General features: G+C 53.3%; 1 protein-coding gene across 2 annotated transcripts in view; it reads right to left on the reverse strand.

The window, feature by feature from the left end:
* The window catches only part of LHX4 (LIM homeobox 4), a 96,788-nt gene extending 92,199 nt beyond the window's left edge, over positions 1–4,589 (reverse strand). For both annotated transcript variants that reach the window (XR_007244656.1, XM_048498467.1), the window contains exon 1: positions 4,476–4,589. Coding sequence is in view for 1 of the 2 variants with exons in the window: in XM_048498467.1 (XP_048354424.1) it covers positions 4,476–4,551 (76 nt within the window). In the remaining variant the exon portion in view is untranslated. The remainder of the gene's footprint in view (positions 1–4,475) is intronic.
* Positions 4,590–9,302: the final 4,713 nt, after the last annotated feature.

A 9,302-nucleotide genomic window follows, 5' to 3' on the forward strand; every position in this document is an offset into this window, starting at 1 on the left:
AAGGAAGGAAGGAAGGAAGGAGTATGCTCCTAACCTTTCGCCCGCATCTGTGGCTGCCCCTTCAGAGGTCTGGCAGGGTTCCAGCTCTCCGGGGCACAGAGACCTGCCCTGCCTCTGAGGATGCCAGTCAGAGCTGCGAGGGGAAGGCTAGGAGCAAAAACAACCAGACCGCAACAGCCCGTGGAGTCCAGCCGCGCCTGGCAGCCTTCCTTCAACGACACAAAGAAAGTGTTGGACCCATTTCACCAGCCCGCCGTCGAAAAGGGCGCTGCAATTTCCCCCTTATCAAATACTGGGGCCCCAAAACGGGGGAGCTCTTTCTCCCCCAACCAAGGTTTGACCCCACCCCACCCACACACATTCAGAGGGGGGGAATGCCCCACAAAAGCGCACGGCGCCCCCTCTCCGTCGATCTCCCTGCGTTTGCGCGTCCCTCTCTGGCCCGGATGGTTCCTCTTGGCGTTCCTGAGTCCCAGAAAGAGGCTTTCCAAATAATCCCGGGGATCCAGTTTTGTGGGCCGCCCCTCCTGCGCCCCCCCCCGTCCGGGAGGGGCCCACTCTGCGGGAAGAGACCGGCCGCCGCCCCCTCTGGGGAGTCAAATAGGTCCAACAGTGGTGGGGAGGGGGACTGAATAGGGAACCCCGGGACTGGGCTGTGGGGTGGCCAGGCAGGCAGGCAGGCAGAGGGAGACGCGGGAACCCCCGCAAGCGGCGGCTGCATAATTGGAATTTAACGGACTTTCTGAGTTATATTCTCGGCCTAATTGAATTAAACCGATTGACTCTCCATTAGAAATACTCCGCCAGTGACCCGGGCTATAAATTTGGGGCAGGCGCTTTGCGGCAAGTTCCCGATCGAGGGTTCCGCAGTCAGCCCGGCCGCCCCTTCCCTACCTGCCTGCCTGCCTGCCTGCCTGCCTGCCTGCCTGCCTGCCTGCCTGCCTGCCAGCCGGAGTCGGCGCAGCCCGACGTGCAGCAAAGCCCCGGGCAGGCAGGCAGGCAGGCAGGCAGGGAAGGGGCAGAAAGGGGTGCCCCGGAAGGAGGCGCGGCGGGAGAAGGAGGAACACAGATCCCGGCCCAGGTTTGGGCCACCCCCGGCCCCCAGCCACAAACAGGGGCTGTCACCGCCTGTGCGCCTCCGATCAGGCACGGGGGACGCGTTCCCACGTTGCAGCTGTCCGTGTCCGTATCCGCTTGCTTAAAAAAAAAGTCGAGCATTCGGCACGGGTGAAAATGGTCGGGTCAAAAAAGGTGCTGGGCCCGTGTCTGTTTGCTTGCGATCCCACAGGTCGTTGGGCAATGCGCGGGTTTCCCTCTACAGTCTAGAGCCCCTGCGCATTTCTCGACTGGGAAACCCCCGGGGACGGGCTGGATCCTGCGCGGGTTTCCGCGAAGGCAAGAAGGCCTCTCCACGGGCGGGCTTTGGTCGACACGCTTCTCAGGTTGATCGTGAAAATGTCCCTCCCTGCCTTGAAGGGCATCGCGGGGTTCCCTCCCGTGGAAATGGTTGAACCGGATTTGGGATGTCGAAGGAGTGCCAAATCCAGTGGAAACGGTTCAATCGGAAGCCCTTTGCTGCCCATAGGATTTCGGGCTTCCTCCCAGCACCCCAATCCGTTACACCCGGGTTAAAACCGGGCGCGCCGCATGAAGGCCAGAAATCAATCTTGAGCAGCTGACCCCAGATTAAAGCGCCCCCCTCCCACCCCAGGCCTCACTGGATTTAGGGGGGGGGGGACCAGTATTTCCTCCCTGGATCGAGGACAAGAGAGCGAGGCAAGGTGGCCTCTGGGAAGGTTCCTCGCGAGTAGGTCGCTTGGAAACGGAAGGCCAAGCAACCCCACTGCATTTTGGCCCAGGGATGCGCTCCGTTCGGGACGGGCCTTAAATAAGAATGCGGTGGGTCTTTACTTCTGAGTAAACAGGCACAAGAGGGCCATGCTGGGGTCTCCTTCACCGCCCTTCGCACCCCCCAGGTTCTCCTACCAACCCAACTGGAGGGGTTTGGGCCCCCCAGTTCGATGACAGCTGGAGATTTTAAGCCGAAGCTCTCCTCCTCGGTGGGACCAAGAAAAAACGCGGGGGGAAATGAGGAGAGACCAACAAGTCTTTGCGAGGCAGGAAGAAGAGGAGGGGGCGGCGCGGCCGACGGCTGGGACCCGCTCGAGCTAATGCGTGCGTGATGCAGGGCCTCCACGGAGCATTCACACGTGCCTCATGCGTGCAGAAGCAGAGTTTCTGCCTGTAGTGGGGGGGGGGGAACCCAGCACCTCTGGCACACAGACACAGATGTGCATACAGGTCTCCCAGGAAGGAGTGTCACCAGCCCCACCTGCGCCCCCCCCCCCCACACGAGCGATACCCTGCCCATTTATGGAAGATCTCCCTGGCTGCTCATGGCCTATTTGGGTGGGTGGGTGGGAACACCGATTGTTGTGTTTTTTTGAGATGATGCTCCAAGGGAGCCAAGGGGTGAGTGGAGGGGGGGCCATCTGTCTAGCACTGTCTCGCTCATATCTCCCACTGAAACAAGGGTTTTTACAAATTTATTTTCTTCTTTTAACCAGTTCAGGCTGGCTGGCTCCCCGGCCGGGATTGCGGGCACCCCTTTTCGTTCCTAAATCTCGCGTTTTCTCCTGGACACGTTAATCTGTCTCCTGTCGGGGCAGATGGAAAAAGGACACACGCGCGCGCGCGCGCACACACACACACACACACACACACACACACCCCGAGCGGGAGACCCCGAGAAAGGAGCGCCGTCTTGAACAGGCGCCCACCCCTTGGGCCAACATGCGCCTCTACATGTCCTGCTGTCTACACCCGTTGAACAGCGGCTTCTCCGCAGGCATTTCCTCCTGGGCATGAATGACAGGCCGACAACAGCGCTGCGGGGGTGGGGGTGGGGGCGCAGAAGAGCTCCAACTGGGCGCCCCCTCCCTCCGTTTGATTCCAGGCGGGAAAACACACACACACACCCCCTCCTCCTTTGCCTGCCCAGCTACTCCTTCTCCCGGAGAAGCCCAAGAAAGTCGCAGTAGGCTGTCTGTTTCCTCGGGAGGGGCCGCATTGAACTCCGCGGGGCTCGTAGTCTGACCTATGCGTATTTAAACCGAAGTAAAGCCTGATGCGGACTCCAAAGGCGCTCTCCCCCTGAATCAACCGGGTTTGAGATGGAAAGAGGCACAGACTTGGCGCGCGGGGGAGGGGGGAGGGATCAGGCGAATTGCACCCTCAGTTTACACCCCTGGGGGCAAATCGGGAGAGATTCGTATTGGCAACGAGACATTGTGATAGGAAAACGGACTTTCGCCTGTCCGGCCGCCCCGCCCCCGCCTTCTGACCCGCTTGCACGTATGAATACACAATAACGGGTGCCAAGCGACCTTTCCCTGTCCCCAGGCTGGCGCGATTTCTCTGCAGGGCCCCTTGGGAAGGACGCGCTGTCCGTGCCAGCCCCCCAGCCCCACTCAGGGCTGCAGACTCCCACCCCAAGAGACCCCCTCGCTTTGGCTGCGCGCACGGAACCCCCCAAGCGCTGCAGGCAGGCTCTCCAGCAGCAAGACGAGGGGGGAGGCGCACGGAAGGATGCCCCCAGCCACCGCCTGGGCCCGGAGCCCATCAATATCCAACAAGCAGGAGATAAAACACGCGAAGGGAGTGGGGAGGGGGAGGGTTACCCATTTCACAGCACCCCAGCCACGGGTTCGATCCCAGCTCCTTGCGGAGAAGGAAGGTTGTATTTTTTGGTCCTTCCATCTCCCCAAGAGTCGGGACCTTTTAGACATCTTCTTCCTTATAGCAAGATGGCTGGGGTTTTTAAAAATGCTAACCATGAGAGAGAGAGAGAGAGAGAGAGAGAGAGAGAGAGAGAGAGAAATGCGATGTGCTTCCATGCACCAGAGCAACAGGGGAAGCAACCTGTTCATCTGGTCCTGGTGGGTTTTCCGGGCTGTGTGGCCGTGGTCTGGTGGATTTTGTTCCTAACGTTTCGCCTGCATCTGCGGCTGTGCCTGGTACCACAGCTTACCAGATCTACCAGACCACGGCCACACAGCCCGGAAAGCGCGCAACAACCAGTTGAGTCCGGCCGTGAAAAACTGTCCACCTGTTTATTCCCCCTGTAGACGGTCTGCCCGGGGCCGCGGACAACGCCACCCGCATTTCTTCCCCGATCTGGACCCTCTGCACCACTTCCCCCCCTTTACGATTAAATCAAAAGAGAGAGAGACTGCGATGCGCTTCCATGCACCAGAGCAACAGGGGAAGCAACCTGTTCATCTGTTTATCCACCCCCCCCCCCCACACCTGCCAGACGGCCAGCCTGCGGCCCCGCACATCATACAGCACCCCATTTCTTCCCGGATCTGGACCCTCCGGCCAGCTGCCCGGTCCTCCCTGCACCACTCGAGTCTGCCAGTTTACGATCAAATCAATAAGAGAGCGAGAGAGAGAGAGAGAGGAAAATGCCTTACGTTGCATTGGCACGCCAAGAATTTCTGGAAGCCCCTTGACAGCCCCTTCCGTGGCGAGCGCGGAGCTTTGCATCATTTTATGGCAAGAGCCGCAGGCGAGGCGGGCGCTGGCTGGGGGGGCGGCCGAGACCCCCGGGGACCCTCCGGGCTTGGGGAGGCGGGGGCCACAGAAGCCCGGCCACGAGCAAGCCGGGCGCAGGGCAGGGCGAGGCTGCCCGGGGCCTGGCGGGGGCACGAGGGCTGAGGCGGGCCTGCTCCGGTCGCCCGGGTCTCCTCCAGCCCGGCCCCGATCCCGCGGGTGCGAGAGTGATGCGCCACCGGCAGCCTGCGTTGCGCTGGAGCGCGGGCCCGGGGACGGCAGCTTTGATTCATTCACACTGCAGGGAGAGGGCGTGACGTCACTTTCCGCAGGGAAGCCACGCCCCCTCCAGCCAATCCCCGCGCGGCTCCGCTGGGGGGGTGGGAACCGGGGCGGGGAAAGGGGGGCTGGCACTCCAGGGCCCGGGGAGTCCCCTTCTCCTGGGAGACGGACTTTGGGAAAGTTTTCTGCCTTCTGCTCCTCTGCCTGGGGGCGGGGCCTTTTCCGCAAGGCCACGCCCTTCTCTGCCGAAATTCAGATTAGTTTACTAACTTTAGTTTTCTATATTGACATGACTGCCGTGAATTGAATTGAAGTTCAGTCCTCCGTCATACCATGTATTGTGACAATATATAACAGAAAGTTTATTCATGTTGCTAATTATGATGTCATATACTGTTATATTTGCTGTTCGATGTTCTATTATTATGCTATGATGTTATAGTTTGTTATGTTGCAATGTGGTATTATGCTATTATGACATGTTATGTTGATTATGTTCTGATTATTGATGTTTTGACTTGCAATATTGCTCATTGTTGTGGCCGCTGATATTATGATTATTGTTGTTGTTGTCTGTAAATTGATGTCGTATCATGTTGCTGTACAGCGCCCTGAGTCTTTCCAGGGAGGGCGGTATATAAACTAAATTACCATACCAAGTGGCTTGAAAGAGTATCCAGGGAAAGGACGCCCCCCCCTCAAGCCCCCTCGCCCGGATTTGGCGGGGGGGGGGCACCTGCTTTCCATCTCCCGCTGCCTTCACACCTGCTGGACACCTGTGGCACGTCAAGGGTTGGCTGGGATGCCCCCGACCAGGTGAGCCAGGAAAACCCGGGCCAATGTTTGAAAGCCGCCACTTCAGCGGGTCACCAAAGGTTTAGGAATCCCTGGGATGGAGATGCACGTGTGAACCAGCAGCTTGGTAGTCTATTCCTCTAGTTTTTCTTCTTTGTGTGACCTTCCGCTGACTCGTTCATCTGAACACTTAGATGGAGTCTGTAGAGGCAGAGGAAAGTCAGGGCCACTCCGGTGTAAGAACAGAGGGGCGGAAGAGGCTTAGACCCAAACAAGTTTCCCGAGAACGTGGGGATGTGAACCTAGCCTGACGCTCTAACCACTCCCCAGTCTGGCTTTAGTGCATTTGGTTAGAGGTGCAGTTTTGAGTCCAGAGCCGGGCTGCGCCATAGCCTCGACCCCCAGATCCCTGGTTCAAATCCCTCCTCGTGTCTGATCTGTGTTTGTGGCTTTGGGGGAGCCCTTCTCTGTTCCGTAGCCTCCACCTCTAGACTGGGAACAGGAATGGCCCAGGCCTGCTTGATGGGAAGCCCAGAAGGCTGGCAGAGGAGGAGCTGGAGGGAATCAGCCATGCACAGAGCCTTGATCCGGCTACAGTCTCTTAGCTACCCCTGGGGGAGACGAGGGCTGTTGGCAACCTCGGTAGGCTTTGTTAGGCCAGTGGCTCTCTCCCAGCCTACCTCATAGGGTTCTTGGGAAGATTATATGGGGATGGGAAAACCATGCAGGTGTGGTGAACAGTTCAGGGCCTCCTTGCTGCAGTGTTTGTTCTGGGACGCACAGCGAACAACATAGCAGTGCAGTGACAATAATAAAGCCATCTTTTTCGTACAATTCGTTGAAAAACTCAACAGCAAAACAATTATTTTGACTCGCAAAATGAATGGCTGTGGAAGACCTGGTGGAGTAACTCTGTCTTGATGCCCTGTGGAATGCAGATGTCCTGCAGGGCAAGTAGCTTCTTAGACAGAGCAGTCTACCAGGTTGGGGCCACAACAGAAAAGGCCCTCATCCTGATCACACTTGAGTGGGCTAATCAAGGGCCGGGCACCACCAAAAGCCCAAGTGAAGCAGAATGAAGAAATATGAATGGAGCTTATACCCCAGTAAGAGGAAATGGCTGCCTTTGACCTCTTGCTGCTGATTTACTTATTTATTTAAATTCTAACATGGCATTTTGAAACATATATTCCAATTACGATCTTTTTCAGTCCTGTCCTGTGTCGGCCTACTCAACAATGTGTTCAGGGGGATCACCTCCCTGTTTGGAATGATGGACATTCCCTTGACAGTCACCAGGCAGGAAGGCAATAATAAAGGCGAAACAAAAAACTGCACACATTTGTGATCTGGTGAGAATTACATGCTTGAAGTGTGCAGGTATGAGCTACAAATAGGCTGGATCAAAGGGAAGTTGGGTTCTGGTGACCAAGATGACTACAAGAGAACTGACCTGCTAGTTGTTGCAAAATAAAACAAAAACAAAAATCCTGCAGCCACTTAAAGACTAACAACATTTTGTGGGCTTTTGTGAGTCACAACTCAGGTATTCAGAGATTTGAGGAAGCAGGCTGTGACTCACAAAAGTTCATACTGAAAATAAATACGAATATGTCCACTTCAAGGTGCCACTGGACTTTTGTTTTATTCTGAGGACCAAGTATGTGCATTTCCACGGTTCAGAGTTCTCTTTGTGAAACCAACATGTCAGAATTCGGAGAACTGGAAAATGCATTTTTTTTTCTAATAGGATAAATTTCCTCTTCCCTCCCCCATGATGCTCTTTGCATTTAGAATACCCACAAATATTATAAACAACATTTTTTCCTCTGCTCGTAATGCCCAGCTGTATTTTTGCAGAAAGGGGAGGCAGCGATCTTCCAAAACTGACCCAGAATAAACTCCTTAAATTTTCAGTCAATGGAAAGGGGACCTATTGGTCATTTCCTTCCACAGTATTAAATTATTAACAGTGATTACAGTTTCCTCTGCCATTAGATAAGCAGCGAGTTGTTATCAGAGGTTCCGACAGGTCAGCAAAGAGTTAAACACTCAAGGCAACAGAAAAGCCCTGAGGAAGAGTATTAAAGTAATTTACCAAACAGAATTAAGAATCCAGCTAGCAAACAGTCAAAAAAGCAAAATAGGAAAAAATAAAATGGAGAAAGAGAGAATGTTGTAAGTTATGTAGGGAGAAAATAAGGATATAAATGAAGCAGACAAGTAAAATAAAGAATAAACCAAATGACACAAAGGCTGGTAATTTGTCACTTGCACTGTTTGATTTTTGGTTATTTTTTCCCCCAAGAGAAGAATGTTAAAGTAATGTCCCATTTTTAAGAGCAGGTTCTTCAATAATGCAGCTTGTTAACTTGGTCAGCTGAGTCAGGGAAAGATGAGACCACATGTTTTGCTCCCTTTTTCAGAGAGATGTTGCATTTTTATTTATGAATTTGCTAACTTTTACTAAGAGGAGGCGCTACCTTTTTGATTGATGGAGAGAGCAGATTTTATTACATGGCTTCCACTCGTCCCATTTTCCCTTGATTTATTCCCTTTGTAATCAGAGTGTTAAAAAAAAAATCTTGCGCACAAACATTGGAATAGTTAATGTGGGCTATGAGGTGAAGATCTGAACAATGAGAAAAGATAATTTGCATGCATACCACGGTGGAAGGACACAAGGCAGTGGAGTATGAATATAAGGTTCAGTCCAGTTTAAGACTGGCAATTCTAAAATGTGTTGACTTGAGGAGGAACATAATCTCACTGATTCCAGAACTCTTTGAAATGTTAGTTAAATAATGAACAGGTTCTTGCGAGTTTGGAATGCCAGCCACTGCCCATTCTAAAGTCACACACCTTTCTAAGCCATTGATTTCCATGGAGTTAAGAAGGAGTAACTCTACTCAGGATAACATAGTCATAGCTCTGGGATGACTCCTTTCCAATTGGCTTCAACTGAGGGTGAACACAATAATTCTGATGTGAGTGAGTGGATTGTTCTATTAGTTTAAATGCAGAGGCATGGTGGAGTTTGCTCCGAGGATGCCTGTTGCATCTCCCCACATGGGTGTCCACAGGGCTGCAAGGGGGGTGGTTGCTACCCTGAAATACTAACAGGGTTTTAAATGAACTTTGACACACATAAACTTCAGACTGAAAAGTAAACGGTGCAGAGTAATTTCTGAGTAGCCTTGCCCCCCACTAAAATTATCTCTACCCACTCCCTTGTCTCAACACAAGCTAGGCCTCCAATTTTAATTCTAAAAGTGTGTTGATAGTGTTAGATTTTGGGAAAGGCTGGATGAAACAGATGGTTGAATTTGCCCCATTTAAACCAGAGAGTGCTGCAGATGTGTAAATGTGGTGGGGTCGCACTCACAACTTCTAAGGTGCTTGACTGGTTATTGCATAGTTGTACAAAATGAGACAAAACTACTCATATAGCAACATAAGGAGAGGTTTCATTGCAATTAAAAGACACAAAGCAACTCTGTCTCATGCCCATAAGCGTTCAGTACCATGGACAGGGCTCAAGAAGCTAGCCTCTCTCTGCCTTCCTGCAAACATATTGCGAAGAAGCAAGCTCCTCGGTATTTGCTGCCAAGGGGTTTTTCTTCCGAACTGTTTGAATTTATAAAAAGTTGTTGAGGTGCAAGATGTTGGCC

The sequence above is a fragment of the Sphaerodactylus townsendi genome, linkage group LG05 (genome assembly GCF_021028975.2).
Source record: "Sphaerodactylus townsendi isolate TG3544 linkage group LG05, MPM_Stown_v2.3, whole genome shotgun sequence".
NCBI lineage: Eukaryota > Metazoa > Chordata > Lepidosauria > Squamata > Sphaerodactylidae > Sphaerodactylus > Sphaerodactylus townsendi.